At 29.6% G+C, this 19545-nt stretch overlaps 2 protein-coding genes across 2 annotated transcripts; one reads left to right on the top strand and one right to left on the bottom strand.

Annotated features, from left to right (window-relative positions):
- Nucleotides 1–2190: 2190 nt before the first annotated feature.
- Nucleotides 2191–3002, top strand: LOC101236347 (uncharacterized). The gene is given in 2 exon segments (NM_001280895.1): nt 2191–2260; nt 2362–3002. Coding segments are annotated over 2 exon segments (711 nt in total).
- A 15426-nt stretch (nt 3003–18428) lies between these two features.
- On the bottom strand, nt 18429–19226 carry LOC100204377 (pulmonary surfactant-associated protein D-like). Its single transcript, NM_001280876.1, is given in 2 exon segments — nt 18429–18892; nt 19157–19226. Coding segments are annotated over 2 exon segments (534 nt in total).
- Nucleotides 19227–19545: the final 319 nt, after the last annotated feature.

Genomic DNA, 19545 nt, shown 5'->3' with positions numbered 1-19545 from the left:
TATTTACTGTTTCTAAAAAAACAAACCTATTATATGTATATACAATATATATACACCATATCCATAACATGTATGATACGTATTTTCTTTTGTTAAGTTTTGGATTTGGTTTTAGGTTTTTTAGACAATAAAAACCTGTTAAGTTGTCCTTTTTTTAAATTTAATTAAAAAAGTTAAATTTTTGTTTTCTTCAAAGTTTAAGATGTAAAGGTTTGTTTTTCCGCGTTATCATTACAGCCTATATAACAGTGACCTGATATCATCACGGCAAATATAACTGTTACAAGAATTTGCGAAGTATTACACTTTATGTATGGTAACGTTTGGACACGATTTTCCTTAGTCAAGCTTTTGATTAAAAGAATCCTATAACATAATCATAGAAAATATTTGACAAAATAATAAATGTTTAAATATTTTTGCTATTATAAGGCCAAAATTTTTACTTATAATTACTAAAACAAAAAGAATAGCAAAGAGTGGCAAAAAATGAACATATCAAGTGAACTTTGTAAAATAATTCAGGTTTAAGTAACTCTACCACTGAAAAAACAAAGATTTTACCTATTTAAAAAAGTTCAAATGTGCACTTCAAAAATTTCTTAAATATGGTTATTATAGCTAGTATCTAATTTTAGCGGAACTACGATTTTTGGAAATTAGTTGGTGCAGGAGGAGTAACGTTTCACTTGTTATAAATTATTTACGAACATGTTAAAAAGCTTTGAAAGAAGCCATGACAATTCAAGTTCAGTAAAAAAAGCAAAAGAAATGCAAACAAAATTTTTATGAAGACAAGTTTATTTTTTGTTTTTTACTTTCTTAAGATATGAAAAGTTATATTAGAAAAATAGTTATTTTGTTTGTATATTGTTTAATTCTTACATAAATATCTCCCAATACGCAAGTTTCCAAATCTATTTAATCGTACATATTTTTCCGTAAACATTTTAAGTTCATTCAAATTTAGCTTTACTATAGGATTCCGAATCATACATCCTAAATATGCAATAAATAATCTTAAATAAATGCAATCGAGAAGCTTGAGTATCGTTACTTTTGTAAAGTTGCGTAACAAAGTTTTGTAAATAAAAAATAGGCAGCATAAAAAAGCAAACATTTCATAGTTGCGTCGTCAATATAAACATTTATTATAAAGCGGTTATATAATTTAAGAAAAATACGCAGAACAAATCATGAAGCGTGTACACAAAATTTGGCGTGTGCCTAGAATTATTACACGCTACCGCCTCTTGAAATGCCCACGAACCATTTTGTAACAGTTTGATTTCTACATTGAGAATGCTTTCAAAAACTTTTTAAAAAAGAGAATTATAGATATATATTTGAAATTTTTAACTATATTTATTTTTAAAAGATGAAATATTGTTATTTAAGTTCATTTCGTCACTGAAATGATCAAGTTAACTTGTAATTGAACCATTTCGCTTCTTGTTTATTTTTTATTTTTTACGATTTTTAACCTAAACGTAAATTTACGCTTCTTTTTAAATTGCAAACTTTAGAAAAACGTCTTTGCGTTTAAATAATTAGAGGTTCTTAGTGTCAAAACCAAACATCCAATCACAACCGCTCTTATTGTTATCTATTTCCAATCAGGAACTTAATAGTACTCCTATATCTGTTTTGCACTTGCTGTATAATTCTAGCACCTGCAAAGTTTGATTTTTGTTGCACTGTGTTAACTGGAGGGTTGAGTTTTGGATGCACATTCAGCGTTTGACCAAAATCATACTGCGAAGTGATCTCTTGGTTTTTGAAGATTTCTAAAAATTCGCTGATGATTTATTAGGCACAACGAATTGAGGTACGTGAATTCTTTTTCGTAAAAATTTTCTATTCGACTTTATAATCTTACAACCGTTGTAATTGTTTTTATAAAAAAAGAAGTTATAGTACAGTAATAAACTTGGTTATATGATTTCCTTAAATCGTATTATTAAATTATTTCAATGGTTAATTATATAAATCATAAAAATTGAAAATTATAAATAATAACAGAAGATAATTTTTAGTTATCTTTAATAAATAATAACATCAAAAAATATTAATTAGCAATCAATAACAATAACTTAATTTATGACATACTAAAAATTATTGAATTCAACTTTGGTCTAAATAGTGATACAATTATTTTAAAATTATAGTTTTTTTTTAGTAAAATTGAAAATGAAGCTATACTTGGTTCTACTCTCACTTTTGGCTGCCATTTCATTTTCACATGGAAGTAGTCTAATAGGTTAAATTTTGTATTTATTATTAATTACTTCGCTTCAACAGTGTAAATTTCTTTTTATCTAAAACAATTTTAACTTATATTCTACTACGTGTTCATTTTAGAACGTCAAAAGAGAGGAGGATATTGCATTATGGGTTGTCCAAATTCTTGTGCTCCTAAATGTCTACCAAGTTGTTGTGTTCCTCCACCTCCACCACCACCTGTCTCTGTATGCCCAGCAGTTTGTGGTCTTTCTTGTGCTCCAATATGTCCAGCTGTATGTTGTCAACCAGGACCACCACCTCCACCACCCGGACCACCAGGTCCACCCGGAGCCTATGGACCACCTGGACCACAAGGACCAAATGGACCACCAGGACCAGCAGGTCCTCCTGGACCACCTGGTTATCCTGGACCCCCTGGACCACCAGGATTGCCTCAGCCACCAGCAGTTCCATGTCCAAGACAATGTTATACTATTTGCCTTCCAACATGCCCATCGTATTGTTGTCCAGTAGCTCCACCTCCACCTCCCCCACCACCATGCCCACCAGTGTGCCAATTCGCTTGTGTTCCGGCATGCCCACAATTTTGCTGTCCACCTCCCCCACCACCCCCACCATCAGCTTGCCCATCTATTTGTGCAATTCAATGTATCTCAACATGCCCAGCTCCATGCTGTCTTCGTAAGAGAAGTGAAATATCTAATATAGACAACGAAGATGACAAGCCAATAGTCATTATTGAGCGTAAGCAATTATAAAATCTTTAAAACACAAAACATAACTTATAGATTGTATAAAGAACAATGGACTTACTCACTTAGAGAAAACTATAAATATTTAATCAAGGTCCGCTAACGAGATACATACAAAAGGTAACATAATTAGCAAAGAGTGTCCCGATACGTTTAGCTTATATTCATTCGTATGTGTTTGTACGTTTTATGTGGTATTAAATTATAGTAGGATTTTATTCAATTGTACGTTTTATTGCTTGAGATTTTTTTAAAATAAACTGTCACATTCAAACTTTGTGTAACTATTTTTTTCAAAACGGCTAAACCTAAATTTAAATGTTTGTGTAAAAAACGCAAGAAACTCAAAACTCGTGTGTGTGTGTATATATCAGATGCATTTGTGTTATGAGTAAAAAGATTTTTTTTTTAAAAAAATAAGCGTTCTGTGTCGTTTTTGTAAAAATAGCCATTTTATTATGGAAATAAAGATTTAAAAACATTTTGTTGTTGATTTCTTACTTATAAACAAACAAGTAACTTACTACTTTAACGCAAATGTGTAAAGATAAAGTTTTTAACTGTAAAAAGGTTTTATTGCATAAAACAATTTAAAACTATTGAAAAACAGACCAATAACACTTTTAACATTAATAAATAACAATTTTAACATTAATAAATAACAATTTTAACATTATTAAATAACAATTTTAACATTATTTTTTTTAGAAAAAGATGACTTATAACCATTGATATTTCTCGATTTTAAAAATAGTTTGACAAAAATATTTTAATCTTATATAGATAAAATATTAACAATAAGATTTTCTAGGGGATCCAGAATTAAGTTTTAAGATTAAGTCATTTTTTTAAAATTTGAGAACTTGAGTCACAAAAAATTCAAAAAAATAAATCTGTTTAAATCCAACATAAAGTATGTTTTGCTGTACCATATTAGATGATAAGAGAACCTGCATTATGTTGGGCTTTAACAAAATTGATTATCTCAAAATGTAAAAAATGAATCAAGTCACTTTTGGTTTCAATATAAGCTTTTAAAATTTATTATGTAAATGACTATAAATGTTACAAAAAAATTATTTTGTAAATGTTTTTTCATTTAGCTTTTCTATTAATAAATGAAGCTGATTGTTAAACTATACTATTAGGAAACTGTTGATTAATTTTAAATCGATAAATATTCGATACGTATTACAGTAAAATTTCTTAGTATAATAAAATTAGAACCCTTTGAACTAACTTTTTAAATTAGAAATAAATTCTCAAATCAAATCAATACTTTATATAGATCTAAGTCGTATTCAAAATCTTAAAATCAAAGCGCTTTTTTTCTTTGTCACTGCTTTTTTCAGGTATTCTGAGGTTGACTTAATCGGTCTTTCAAACTCACCATAACAAAATATTTTTCATTTATTTACTTTCTTGTTTTGAAGAGGAAGTTGTCTCGTTTTTAGCAAGAACTAAGTTAACATTTTTAATGATAAGTTTGTTGGGTGATAATGCTAAGTTCGTCTTCTTTTAGCTCTAGTCAAGTTAAAATTAAAAAGAAAATGTTGTAATCAATTTTCTTTGCACGTTTTTCAAATGACCTAAAGCAACTGATATAGTTATTATTTTAATCATTTTCATGGGCTAAAAAATCATTGGCTAAAAAATGTTGTTAACCAATCACATAATAATATAATAACAGTTGCATTAGTTTCTACAAGCCATCCTAAAAATATTTTAAAATGTTTCATTCAAAATTAGTTTTCTGGCTTGTGAAATGTTTTTTAAACCAATCAATTTTGTAGAAAGTTTTGAATAGTTGCATCAACTGCACCAAAAACATTCGAAATCTTAAAAATCTGTGATTAAAATGCAAAGATAATGCAAAAACTAAATTCATCATTTGGATTTACTTCAAGAGAATTTGTAAACAGATTGTAGTTTTTATTAGACTAAACAGAAATTAATTTTTTAGTTTCAAGTACAATTAAGACTATAAACCTAATACCTAAAATGCCACATATATAAAAATCTGTCTGCTAAAGACTTAAAAATGTAAAGAAAAAGTGTCCAGTGGTGCAAGTGTTTATGTTAGTCAGAATTTCGATAAATTTGTGATGTATGCAAGGACAAAAATGTCGCCCTCACTAGTTTTATTTTTTTAATAAAAATCTTTTTTTTATTTTTTTTTATATAATTTCTATTTCTTTTGAGGTTTAAATCCATAACGTAAAATCACAAAATTAAATGCCTTAAACCCAATTTTTTTGAGTTTTGACAACCATAACTTTTATTTTCACGTAAGAGGTTACTCCATATTTTATAAGATAAATAAAATTGGTAGGTGGAATTGATCAAACCAAATTGGTAAACAAAACTTCAAAAGTGATTGAGTTCTCTGAATTGGTGAATGGAACTTGAAAAAATTAAAAGTTATAAAAGTTAAAATTAATACTATATTAAGTTTAATTATTTTTTTGCTTAACATTATAAATTAGCAGTTGATTTTAAGAAAATATGCTCTTTTTGCAAAAAAATTAAAAATTTCCTTTATTTTAAAAGTAAATATTTTAGTCATTGTATATTTTTGAAACTGTAACTTTATTTTGCAAAAGAGAAAGTATACAAAAAAGAGATTAAAAAAAAATAATAATAATAAACAGCATAAAATGTTCCACATATAGAGTACAGCCTAAGGGATCGTCCATAAATTATAATATACAAGCTAATAAAACAAATTCATTTCGAATCATTTTTTTTTTGAAATGTTGTTAACCATCTTGTCTTGTCTATCCCTACTGTGCTCCAGATAAACGAGTTTTCTAGTGTCATGTCCATAATGGTATGAACTGTGAAAATAAAAAATACATCATTAAATTAAACATAATGTAATTAAAACATTTTAATTGATATTATACAACAGAGAATAGACATAAATATAATAAACGTCACTATAAATTCAGAAAAAAAATGAAATAATTAAGTATATTGCATAAACAATAATTAAGTAAAATGTGCTAAATTTGAAATGTTATAACATTTAATTTAAAAATTATCAATTTAAAATTTTTTTTTGCAGGTAACAAATAAAAAAAAGTAATATCAAATTAAAACTGATGAAATTATGAAACAAGATAAGTGTTACCACAAATACTAATTATAGTAGCAGGAACTTGAGCCGCTCTGACATCGTGAAAGCTTGCATCTTTTTCTCTTTTCTACAAATACTATCACAATCGCTGCTCAAAGGAGCTATCATTGTTAGTTCAATTAACCAAAACTTATTCACGCTTGGCACGTCATTTATTAAAGTCTTTTACTGTATACAATATTTTCCTTGATGGCCAAAAAAATTTTATTAATCTAGTTTTTTCCTCCGCACTTCAATGCTTTGGACCTCTCCATTTTCATGTTTACCTGACTCATACAATCTTTAAATTTTTAAGTCTTTGGTCAATCATTTCCTCGCTAGTTTACTTTATTATTATAAATCTATTTATTTATATTATTTTGTTTTCTAGTAATTCCTAACTTAACAGTGGTTGCTTGCAGCCTTGTTGGGAGTCAATTTAATTGAAAAAAAAAAAAATATATACCAAAAAATATTTTTAACTTAACAAAAGTAGACTTTATTTTTCATACTTTTATTTTACATTACTTTTTTATTTTTATACATGTTTGTTATCCTTGTTACCCCTAGAAATAATGATGTTTTAGACAACCACCAATATTACTCATACCTAATGCCGGCACTGAGTAGAGCCATATATTCAGTCATTTGTAACATACTAGAGCCATATATTCACACATTCGCAATATACTAGAGACGTATATTCAGTCTTTTGCAAATTTTGAAATGGATTGTTTTATCTATTTAATTATGCAGAAAAAATTTATCCTGCAGCAAGTAGATAATAAAGGCTGTGTTGCTAAGCTACAATTATTTAAGTACTGATAAAGTAAATAATAAAGTACAAGTTTTTATTTTTTTTTGTTTAAGTTCGAAAATAAAAACCTATACAGTTGTACAGCCTGTACTTTGTTTTAAAAAGCAGCACACTGCTTGAAAAATTAGCACAGTACTTGAAAAAGTAGCACACTGCTTCCTGTTTGTTAAACAAGTTAAATAAAACAGTTTTTAATTTTTTTTTTAGTGCAATAATGTTGTTTTTGAATGTTCAGATTAATTTAAATTGATTATAAAGAAATCATTTCGTGAACTACAAAATAAGTGAAGTATATAACGTATTTACGAAAACCATAATATACATGTATGCTTTAGAAAAATATAAAAATTAAGAAAATATCAATTTGTTGTTAGTTAAAAAAAGTTTCAAGTACAATATTAATGTAAAGAGTAACATTCAAATAATATATGTATCATATGTTTAAGTTTATATTAAATAAAGATGCTTTGCAAAAAAATGCAATGATTGAAGGCTGAGAACAAATAAAATTCCAAAATTTGCGCCGCTCCTTCTCCAAACGCGAGAGTAACAAATTGAGAAAATATTATTTTTACTGTTCTAAACTAAATTAGTACTCATCGAAAAATTTCATACAATAATTATTTAGCGTTCAAAAATTATGACATTTAAAATTTGAAACCCCTCATTTTTAGGTTTTTTTTTAATATTTTGTGGTCGTAATTTTTAAATGCTAAGTGATAATTGTTTGAAATTTAAAATATGTTAATGAATATTTTTTTAGTGAGAAGTAGTAAAAAAAAATATTTTTACTACGCTCTCACGTTTATAGCAGGAGTGTCGCAAAGTTTGGGATTTTTGTTTCCAGGCTCTAATCATTACAATTTTGATGTAAAGATGCAACGCATCTTTATTTAATATAAGCATAAACATTTTAATGTTTGGAGCTTACTCTATGTTTAGAAGTTAGCTATCAAAAAAATCTGGGTCTGCTCTTGAATGGAATAAAATAAATTTGGTTTTATCTACAGAAATAGTATTTTTTTTACTTTTTAGCTTTACCTAACTGTTTATTTGCTGTTTCAAACAGTGTTTTAATATTTCTGTGGGAGCAAAAAAGATTGGAGTTATCTACAAAAAGAATAAAATTTAGTAAGTCTGTTGCTAAATTTAAATCATTCATTTGCACTTGGAACAAAAACGGCCCTAAAATCGTGCCCTGGGCGAACCCACAAGTTACTGCGGGAATGTTTATTTTTTTACTCATACAATATAAATTGCTTTCTATTGGTCATGTAACTTTTCTATTGGTCATATAACTTTTAAGCCAAAGTAATTTATTATTCTTTACTTTGAAGTATTCAAGCTTTTGATTGGTCAATGAAAACTCCTAATGGAAAGTAGGTAGCCCTTAATGCGCTTGATATTTGATTGACTATTTCAACCACTGCATGTTCGGTATTTTCTTTTTTTTTTTTGAAACCAAACCGTTTTGAATAAATTATATTGTTTTCTGATGAATGATTAAAGACAATGTTATGCATTATTCTTTCAAGCAATTTATATTCAACTGATATCTGAGCTTTCTCTGGTCTTTTAAAAACCGGCGTGATTCATGTAATTTTTAGTTTTTTGTAGACAATACCTATTTTAAAACAAAGATCAAAGATTTGAAATAAAGGCGGATTGATTACTGATTATAAAACATAACGTTAATTTTATCAAATCCAGTTTAATATTTGTGTCATATGCAAATAGCTTAAGGTGGTACATACGTAAATTTTGATTTTTCTTTGACATCGCTGATATTGAAAAAATAATAAAATGTAGACAAAACAGCATCCTAATTAGTTTAACGTGGCATTAGAAAATGCAAATAATTATCTAGTTTCTTAGCAACGACCTTACCAACCAGAATGGTCCTTAATTCTTGCTGATGGAAAACCAATGTCAGGAAAAAATAGTCATGCTGATCAAGTTGTAAACACACTTAAGAACTATTACAGCTGTGTCAGTATTACAGCTGTGTCATTAGAACTTTTTAATTTTCTAGTTTAAACTAGTTTTTACTTTTTTAATGAGTTTGTTTCAGTTTCGCTTTTTTTTAACTTTGATCCAAAGTAGTTTTTAACATGTTTTGTCAAATTTATTGAAATTTTCAGGAGTCATTCTTTACATAGAAGTCTATGTTATGAGCTAAAAAAAAGAGAGAAAACTTTTTTTTTTCCTTTTCAATTTATGCATTTCATTTACTAAAATTATTTTATTTAACCAAATCTTACTTTTGATTTATTAATTATTTAGTCAGAACATGCATTGCACCATTCTTGATTAGTTTGCAAAGTTTTATATAAGCATCTTTTTTCAATCAAAAAACAACTTGGAACAATTACCCTAATTATTTTTTAGATTACATATATCTGAACAAGTTATTTAACAAAAAAAAAACTTGTGAAGGAATGGTATCCGCATTCCTGTGCAGAAACCAAAGTTGTTTATGTACATAGTATATTAATAAAAAATTAAGTGTTATTTTCAAAATCTAAGACAAGCAAAAGCTACGAATGGATACCATAATTTTTATGTTATCACATTTAGAATAACATTAACTCAGGCTGTAATGTTTCTCCTCACAATGTGACAACTACATTGCTTCCTAAAACTTCTCAATTCTAGAGCAACAATGATTTGCTCTGGCAAAGAGTTCCAGTGTTTGACTATACGATTTGTAAAGAAATTTCGCCTTTGTTCGCAATGCTTTACCAGTTGACACCTTATTCGCATTGCATGACAATGAGTACTACCAGCAGGTCCATCTCAAAGAAAGGAGGAAAGAGACCTTAGTGGGTGATGCCAGTAATAAGATCAATCTGACGTATTATTTTAAAATGTTGTATCATATTACTTCTGATTTTTCTCTCAGTCAGGATGGTAAGACCTAGTGCTTTGAGTTTATCTTTGCATCATAGTTTTGATAACATAAAATTATTTTTAAAGTTATTCGTAGAATGTTTTCTAAAATCTGTATGTCTCTTGCTTGATATGGTGACCATGATTGAATTAAAATTATAAAACTTAATGCGCTAAAACTTCAAGTATTTGATTGAATTTCTCTACTTCTACTTCTAGCAGAATCTACTTGCGTCTTAACTTTAAGGTTCAATATGAGTAAAAGCTAATGTTACTTGTGTGCAATTGCCATCATAAATATAGTATTTGCGATTCAATTTAGTTAATCACTTACCAATATGCATGACCTTACATTTTGTTATATTAAATTTTATTGGCCAAGTTTCTTGACCATTCGACAGCTTTGTGAAAAATCAGCTTGTATCTGATGGTGAGCTGATTACCCCAATAATTTTGCTATCATCAGCATATAAATTTATATTGTGCGTCAAATTATCTGGCAGATCATTGATATACAACGCAAAAAGTAGGGAACCGAGAACTGATCCCTGCCCAGGAAAAAAAGTTTTATAGAATTTCTATAAACTTTTGGAACATATGGTCTATAGAAATTTTATAGAATTCTATAGAATTTCTATAGAAAGTCTATAGAATGTCTATTAATTTCTATAGAAATTGCTATAAAACTTTTTTTTCTAGAAAATAAAAAGTAGAAAAAAAAGTTCTATTGGAATTTCTATAGAAATTAACACAGATTCTATAGAAATTCTATATAATTCTATAAAATTTCTATAGACCATATGTTCCAAAAGTTTATAGAAATTCTATAAAACTTTTTTTCCTGGGTGAGAGGCCTCTGGAACAAAAGTTCTATAGAATTTCCATAAACTTTTTAAACATATGGCATATAGAAATTCTATAGAATTTGTTAAAATTTCTATAGAACTTTTTATGTTAATTTCTATAAAAACTCCTATAGAACTTTTTTTCTATAGAAAAATTTTTTTTGGAGTAATTTCTATAGAAATTAATAGACATTCTATAGAAATTCTACAGAATTTCTATAGGTCTAATGTAAAAAAAAATTATAGAAATTCTATAGAACTATTTTTCCTGGCCCAGGAAAAAAAGCTCTATAGAATTTCTATAAACTTTTGAAACATTTTCTGATCTGATGTATTTGTTCCTAATTTGACCCGTTGTTACCTTTTATTTACCCATACTTTAATCCATACGGCAACCTGACCGCAAAAACCATGTGCATAGAGTTTATGTAGTATTCTTCTGCGAGGCACTGTATCAAAGGGTTTTTCAAAGTCGGTAAAAATAATGTTAACAGGATATCCTTAGTGTAAAGCCTTTGTGATGATGTCAAGTGTTTCTGACAAGTTAGCCGCGCATGATTTTTTAAATACAAATTTATGTTGTGTAATGCAAAGTGATGCATGATAACCTCCCGGATAATTGCTTCCATTACTTTTTCAGGAACTGGTGTTAATGAGCCTGAACTGCAGTTTAAAACCAAAAGTCTAGAGCCTTTTTTAAAAATTGGCTTAACATTTGCTTTTTCATTTTCAAATGATTATTCCATCAGTATTTTTCAAAGCTTTTAAAGAGTCTTTTGTTCTTCTTTTTTTTCGTGCATAGAAATGGAGTATTTTTGGAATCAGTTTTAGTTTTTGAACAATGGTCTCTTCATATTCCAAGACTGCTTTCTTTATAACTTTTTTTACTGATATTCTAGTTGCTTTACGCTCTAATTTTAATTTCGCGTAAACAAATCGCCCAGCAAATTTATATTTAGCCCTAAGGTCTTGTTTTAGTCGATTAGGAGCTTTTACATTAGTTATCATCCAAAGTTCACAATCCAAAATTAGAGTCAGTTGTTGGTATATATTGAGCACACGCTAAGTTATATTCTCGAATAAAAATTTTGTAGCAATAATTTGCTGATAAGCCAGTCAATAAGTTACTCTAGTTTAGGGATTCAAAATATTTTGAACTTTTCTCAAAATCCACTCTTACCCAAACAAGTAGTCAATTAGGTTGACCAAACAAGTAGTCGAGAGGTTAACCTGCGTAAAAACACGGTCTGACTCATCTGTAATAAGAAGGTCAAAGGTGTTTTTTTTTCCTCAAGAGAATTTCAAAACGTTGGAAAGATAATAAGTTGCATGAGATGATTTTTTTGTCTTAAGTCAGTTAAAGAATACGGACGTATCTGGACGCTTATCACCTATATATGTCTCTACGATGTTTGCAATTGTTGCAAATTCCTCTACCAATATCCACATTAACATATCAAATGTGACTATAATTAAAATCAAAAACTACGACCTAAACCCGATAAAGTTTGCTTTGCAATTGTTATCGATTTACATAATGAAGCATCAACATCTAAGCTGATTAAGGAAGCCAAGTGTATTTAATTCGTCGTTCTTTTTTTTTCTCTCAATATAGTTTATTGAAGTTTGCTTGTTATGACTTTCTACGATCTCCTTTTGCGTATACATTCTTTTAGGCTAGTAATGTGGGATGACGCGCCTTTGATAGTACGCTTGCCCTGTCAGACGAATCTTTCAAAGTTACATGAATTATGCTTGGTTTACAGCTACCACTATTGTTTACTGAATTAACATTTTTAGGACGGAAACAATTTACCTTGACAATGATGTCTTTATTTATTCCAACAGCGTTAAAAAATTCAACTTCTGCGTTTTTATTTTCTGCGTTATCTTGGCCCTCTTGAATATCAACACCAAACACTATAACATTCGCTTCACCAATTGAAGCTCTTTTTGCTCAGCAGCCGTTTTATTTAATAAAATATTTCTTTGGTGTTTGTTATTAGTTGATTTTTTGTTGAATGGAGGCGCAAAACTAACTTTCTTACCTGATAATGATGTTGCTACTGTTTTATCACATTTAGATTGAAGTTCACTAATCAATTTAGCTTGCCGGTTGACTTCTGCTTTTAATATATAGTCAAACTTTTCTAATTTTGTATTCCCAGGACCAAAACCAACAAAATTATACTCATCAGATAATGCCAATGCTGATTGCATTATCTGATGATATCTTCAATACTTATGATGAGAGGAGGGCTACCACCATGAAAGCCAGTGAATTTCCTTCCGATCGTGAACTTTTATAACTTTTGAATTAATACTAAATTTTATTACACAGAGACTAAAAGGTTTCAGTATGTGTTTTTTCCGCATTTTGAAGCATAATTATTTTTTTGAATATTTTTATTGTTTTTATTTGTTTTTTAATTATATTTTTGTCATTATATATCTAAAAGGCATTATTAAGAACAAATATTTTATGAAATGATTTTTTCAGGTAAGTACCACCTTAGTTCGATGTTTGCATATGACGCAAACTTCTTCCCCTAAAATAATGATATCAATCACTTTAGAATAAATGAATTTACGTGTGTTTGTGCGTGTGTGTGTTTTAGGGTATATCAAACTGATTATTTTATCATTACTACATATAACTTTTTTATAAAGTATTGTACTGCTTTTGTTATTAGTTTTTCATTGACTGTGGTGTTTACTTGAAATTAACGCTTGAACTATATGTAAATAATCCATGAAATGTAAAATCTATTTTAGAATAAATTGTTTTTTTTTTCAGTTTACAATGTCAGTCGTGATATATTAAAGAAAACCACTAAAAATTTTTTACAAATATAAATATATAAAAAACGTGCTATCAATATAAACTAGGTTTCCGAAAGAATATCAAAAATCATCGGAACCTTAAAAAATAAATACACATATTTAAATAAAATATATCAGTGCGGATACAGGTAGGGGGATATGCACCCCCCCCCCCCACCCTCCACCAGAATTTAAGTTCTAAAATAATTTATTTTCGACCTTTTTTTTTTTTTTAGAAGGCGCAAATGTAATACAAAATACAAAAATGTTTCAACATACCCCCCCCCCCCCTCATTTAAACCCTCCACTACCACCACAAATTCCTGGATCCGTAACTGAAATATATACATCTTTTTAAAATTAAAAGGTACAAATCACCATGTAAAATACAAGTTATAAAAAAAAGTAAGAATATATTTATATGTAAATCTCCTACATAAGGGGTCGTCCATAAAGTACATACGCTCATAGGGGGGAGGGGGAGGTCTTCAAAAAGCGTACGAAAGCGTATGGGAGGGGGGGGGGGTTATTTGTAATTTACAATATTTTTCTACAAAAATTAAAATCTGTCGATAAATTTAAATTTAGTTTTAGGTGTTAAAGTTAAAAATTTTGCTACATATTTCCCTCACGTTTGGGCAGGGAAGGGGGGAGGCAAACGCTTTAGGGCTTTTTGTTCCCAGGCCTCCGCCATCCAAATTTTTTGCAAGGCTACCTCATTTGGCATATTATCAAACTTAAGTTTGCACGATGTGTGAAAGTGTTCTATCTGGAACATCAAAAAATCGTGAGGGGGCCCATGCACACATGCCACCCCTTATATACTGGCCCTGAATAAGACCTGTGGGCCGTGGTTGATGGGACGGAGTCACCCCCAAAAAAAACGTGTCAATGGCGTCTCAAAATCTTCCAAAATTGACCGCTAGGTTTTGCTAAAATAAAAAGCTTCTTAAATTAGCAAAAGGGCACAAAATTTGCTGTTGCCCCCTCCCACTGGGTTTTACCCTTTGTTTTCAATATTACTGATCTCACGTAAGACCCATTTTTTACTTACTAAAGAGGGGTGCCTGAAAAAAAGTCCACCTTAAGTATAGTTTATTTACATTTGATTCGTTATTAAAACAAAAAAATGGTTAACTTGGATGTTACCGGGAATGGAACCTGGATCTCCGACGACTTATTACGCCGCATTATCATCTTGCCCAAATACACACTTTCATATTATGTATTTTAAATATATTTAAATTATTATTTGCATATATACTTAATGAAGTTTTTAAAATGCGCAAACAAAGAGCTTTGGGGTCGTATATAGTATCTAAGGGACCCTCCATTTTTTTTTTAAATAAACTTTTTTATTGAGAAAATAAAAATAAAGGAGGGATGGGGGGGGGGGATATGTAAGGGGGGGGGGTATTTGAGAAACGTACGTAATTTTAATGGGGGGGGGGGGTGGTGACATAAAATTACGCATGGCAACAGGGGGAGGGGGGGTCAAATTTCAAATTTTTTGGCGTACGCACTTTATGGACGACCCCTAAGTAAAAAAATAAACTAGTATAAAGATGTGGTTATATTGTAAACAATATAACTACATAAATTTAGAAAAATATAATAATTTTTTTCTAAAGTTATGTAGTTATATTATTATTAACAATAGAAGTCTAAAGTAAAACTAAAGTAAGAAATCAAGATTTGATTTTGTGTATTTGGGTTCAATACAGTTTTAAATGTTTGATTGTTGTTTTGAATAATTATTTGTCTTAAATGGTATGTTCACATATTTACTTTTCCATTTAGAAAAGTATTTCCTTTATTATTTATTTTTAGTCGGTAAGCTGAAACACTTTATATAATGATGGCATTAGGCACTTTCTCAATAGTATAGAATCAAATTATTTTGTAAAATTATGTGTCTACTTCTAAGGCTAATTTTTAAACATGTTTTTTTAAAAAGCTTTCTTTAAAAAAGCAAACTGTAATGCTTTTTCCGTTGAACAAAAATTTCATCTGCAAATATACCTAAACGCCAAACAATGAAGATCATAATGATTTTAGTAGATGGCAACAGATATGACAACAGTATTCCATACTAGGAGAGATTTGAGATTTATAGAGATTAAGAGTAGAATAGAAATAATATAGAAAATATAGAAATATATAGAAAATGACGTGCACGATGGAGAGATGCAACTTAAGTAGACGCATATTTTGAAATGGATTTTATATATGGTTTTCAAAAAAGATAGGAAGTAAGAGTTAACCCTAGACGATAAATGTTAGATGACTCATCGAGTACATTACCGTGTATAAATATAGGAAGATCTAGATTGTTGCGATAACGATTAGCTGAAAAAATTGAGTTTTATCTGATTTAAAGTTCACCAGCCAGATCTCCTACAGCCTCATGTTGCAACAGAAGTGAAAATTCAAGTTCAAATGTCCCCTCCAAGCGATCAGAAAGTGTTGGCTTCTTATCAAGACAAAGTTATTAGATTCAAGATAAGAAATTAAATGTTTGTTAATTAAACACTCAAAAATCCTGCTTATGTAAGAAGACTAATGGGACGGTAGTTAAACAAGTCAGATTGCTCTCCAGAATTTTTGAAAATAGGAATACCAGATGCCGCTTTCCAGCAGGTTGAAAAACAAGACTCTGAGAAGCACTTGTTAAATAGTTTTGAAAGTATAGATGACAACTCTGGAGAAGACTTCTGCAAGACTATAACAGGTATGTTGTCCAGACCACAAGCTGTAGAGAAGTCCAAGCAGGAAATCACTTTAGATACAGAAACCTGTTTGTGGGCTATATCAGGTAGAACGCCATCACAAAGATAATCATGGAAAAAGTCCCAGTCAACTTTAAGGTAGTTGTAAGAGGTACGATAATAAAGGGATTATGATGATAAAGAAGAACGAGTTTTAAAGAGATCAAATCGTGATGAGAAGCACATAAAGGTGAATGCGGAGAATCTGAGCACTGACTAGAGAAGACAAATGATTCGAATTGTCTGGAAAGCGAGTCAGAAAGTTGACTGTTTGTGTTAGAGATTGAGAAAGACAAAAGTTGTGGGCTTTAACGACTGGAGAGTCACTAGCACTAGAGCCAAGCCATTCTGTGTGATGAGCATCAAAGTCACCAATAACAACGATATTGGCTGAAGAATAAAAAGAAAGAGCTTATCAATTTGATCAAAAATAACATCAAAAAGAGTCCAATCTTCAGATGAAGGAGCGGTATAGAACAAAGAGGAAGGCAATACAATGAAGTGGTGCTAAACGAAAGCTCATAAAAGATAAGTCTGTGGAATCAAACCTAGTTTCTCGATAAAAGGGCTGGGCATCTACATTCTTACGAATGTAGATGCCCATCTCAGACATTTGGCTATTGGAGCCTTTACAAATTAAAGAAAAATAGCCATCAACACTAAGATCACAAGATAAGACAGCCGAACTCAAATTATTCTCACAAAGAGCAATTAGGTCTGGTAAACTTTGCAAGAGATGAGACTCAAGATAAGAAAAGTTACTTCGAAGGCCACGAGTACTAGTAAATAATAGATTTAGAGAACTTGGTGATGACGAGGTAACAATTTCAACTTGTATTCCTTATAAAATAAACTTCTTGGGGCTTTTCTAGTACCTCAAAAAGTATTGGCCCATGTAAATTTTGCCGAAATACCCCAAAAGCCTTTTTTTCAATAAACACCCTATATATCATGAGAAGCACCAATTTTTGAAAAAAAACTGAACGGAAATAGTATATTAAATGTGACTGGAATCCTAATATTATTATTTTCTTCATGCAGCTTACTATTTTCTTTGTAAAGCAAAATGGAAGCGATGTTATAAAAGTTTCTTTTTTATTCAAAAAGCACCTGAATCCCAATATCTCTTGTGCGCATGCACGAATTCTTACAACACTACAGTGAATAATGAAATGGTCAAATACAAAGGTTTTATATAATTTTCGGAACTTCTGATAAAAGGCCCTAAAAAAAATAAACACAATTCGTCATCTTACCCCTGCTGCCTACTAGTTCGAGTGTCCCCTTTAAACTTTTTGCTATATTTTATAATTATACTTTTTTTTCAAGATTTAATGACTGTTGAGATAAAATTTTGCACAAAAAAGTTTTTTAAACAATTATCTGACACAAATATGAAATTATATTTATGAAAAGAATTAGTTGTTACAAAAAATTATACAATATTTGCGACTAGTAATTATTTTATGTCTATATATTCATATATATATATATATATATATATATATATATATATATATATATATATATATATATATATATATATATATATATATATATATAAATTATGTTAGTGTATTCTACAAACAGAGTGCTCAATGTTCTAAAAGAACAGAGCAATAATAAATTAAATAGAATTTATATATATATGTATATATATACATATATATATATATATATATATATATATATATACATATATAAATTACTGATTAACGAGTTTATGTTAATCAGTAAATATTTTGTACAAATTAATATTTAAATATAGTATTTTTAGCAATGTATTGCACTTTGTATAGCGGACGTATTGCCATTTATTATAGGTTCTGCATAACTAAACTTTCATTAGACATTAAAAAATAATTGTTTTTTTGTTACTAAAATATAAAAATTTATTTAATTATTTGCCTGATATTTATAAGTATATAGTTAATGAAAATAATAGAGTTCATATTACGAATAATTCATAAAAAGAAGAAAAAGGCATAAACTGAAGTAATTATAATCGAACGGTCTGAAAATCAAAACAAATATTTTTTTGCTTATTTAAGAAATATTGTTCCAAAAGAAACTAAATTTTTACAAATTCTTCATATACAATGCAAAAGATGTGTCAGAGAGTTCATTTCACATGAAAAACTTGTGTTTCCTGGCACCATTGCTAACATTTGTCTAATGCTTTTTCTGTGGGCAACATGGTGGTGGGCAAGATGGAACACACTGGGTAATGCAGATAGCTGGGCATGGTGGTGGTGGTGGTGGTGGTGGGGGTGGTGGTGGAGCTGGTGGTCCATTAGGTCCTGGTGGTCCATTTGGTCCTTGTGGTCCTGGTGGTCCGGGTGGTCCACGGTTTCCGGGTGGTCCGTTTGGTCCTGGTCCTCCTGGTGGTCCGGGTGGTCCAGCTGGAGCTCCTGGTGGTCCTGGTGGTCCTGGAAGTCCTGGTGGTCCTGGTGGCCCTGGTGGTCCTGGTGGTCCGTTTGGTCCAGATGGTCCTGGGGCACCTAATGGTCCTGGGGCTCCTGGTGGACCAGGTGGTGGTGGTGGTTGAGCTGGTTGAGCGTAGCAACACATTGGAATACATGCAGGTGCGCAGAAAGCTGGACAACTTCCTCCACAAGCGTTTGGAGATCGTTTATCTAAAATTATTATTTTTATATAAACCCTATATAAAGTTCTATAGCTACTAACAAGAATTGCATATATTCTTAATTGAAATAGTTAATAATTTAAACTTATCGAAAAAATTATTTAGCTTATACTATAGTTAATAAAAATTATAACTTATTATACTGTTCAAATCAAAACATCAAACCAAAATCAAAACTTACGTAAAAGTTTTTTTTAAAAATGTATTTTGAAAATAAATTAAACTAAAAATTAAAATTGTACGACACACATACCCAGTTGTCTGGGGATTCCTGCCAAGCATGCCCCAAAAAAGGCAAAAAGAAGAACTAGCTTCGAATCCATTTCGAGCAAAGATACACTGAAACAAAATATAAACCAATATTAATAGTATTAATAAAAGTAAACCAAGATTAAAAAATAAACTTTTTTAAAATTGATTGATTTTTTAAAAATAGCTAAACATGAATTAACTACAGAATAAACCTAGTTAGACATCACATAACAAAATAAAAAACGTTTAAAAACCTAATTTATTTTATAAAAGTTAAAAAAGTATAAAAAAGATTTTTCTTTAAGAAAGTACTCTTATATATTTTTAAAAGTATGAAACATAATTAAGCTTTACCTCTTTGAGGTTTGTAAGGCTTGTTTTCAAGTGAAC

Source organism: Hydra vulgaris, chromosome 11 (genome assembly GCF_038396675.1).
Source record: "Hydra vulgaris chromosome 11, alternate assembly HydraT2T_AEP".
Classification (NCBI taxonomy): Eukaryota; Metazoa; Cnidaria; class Hydrozoa; order Anthoathecata; family Hydridae; genus Hydra; species Hydra vulgaris.
This window is presented reverse-complemented; position numbering and strand designations above follow the sequence as displayed.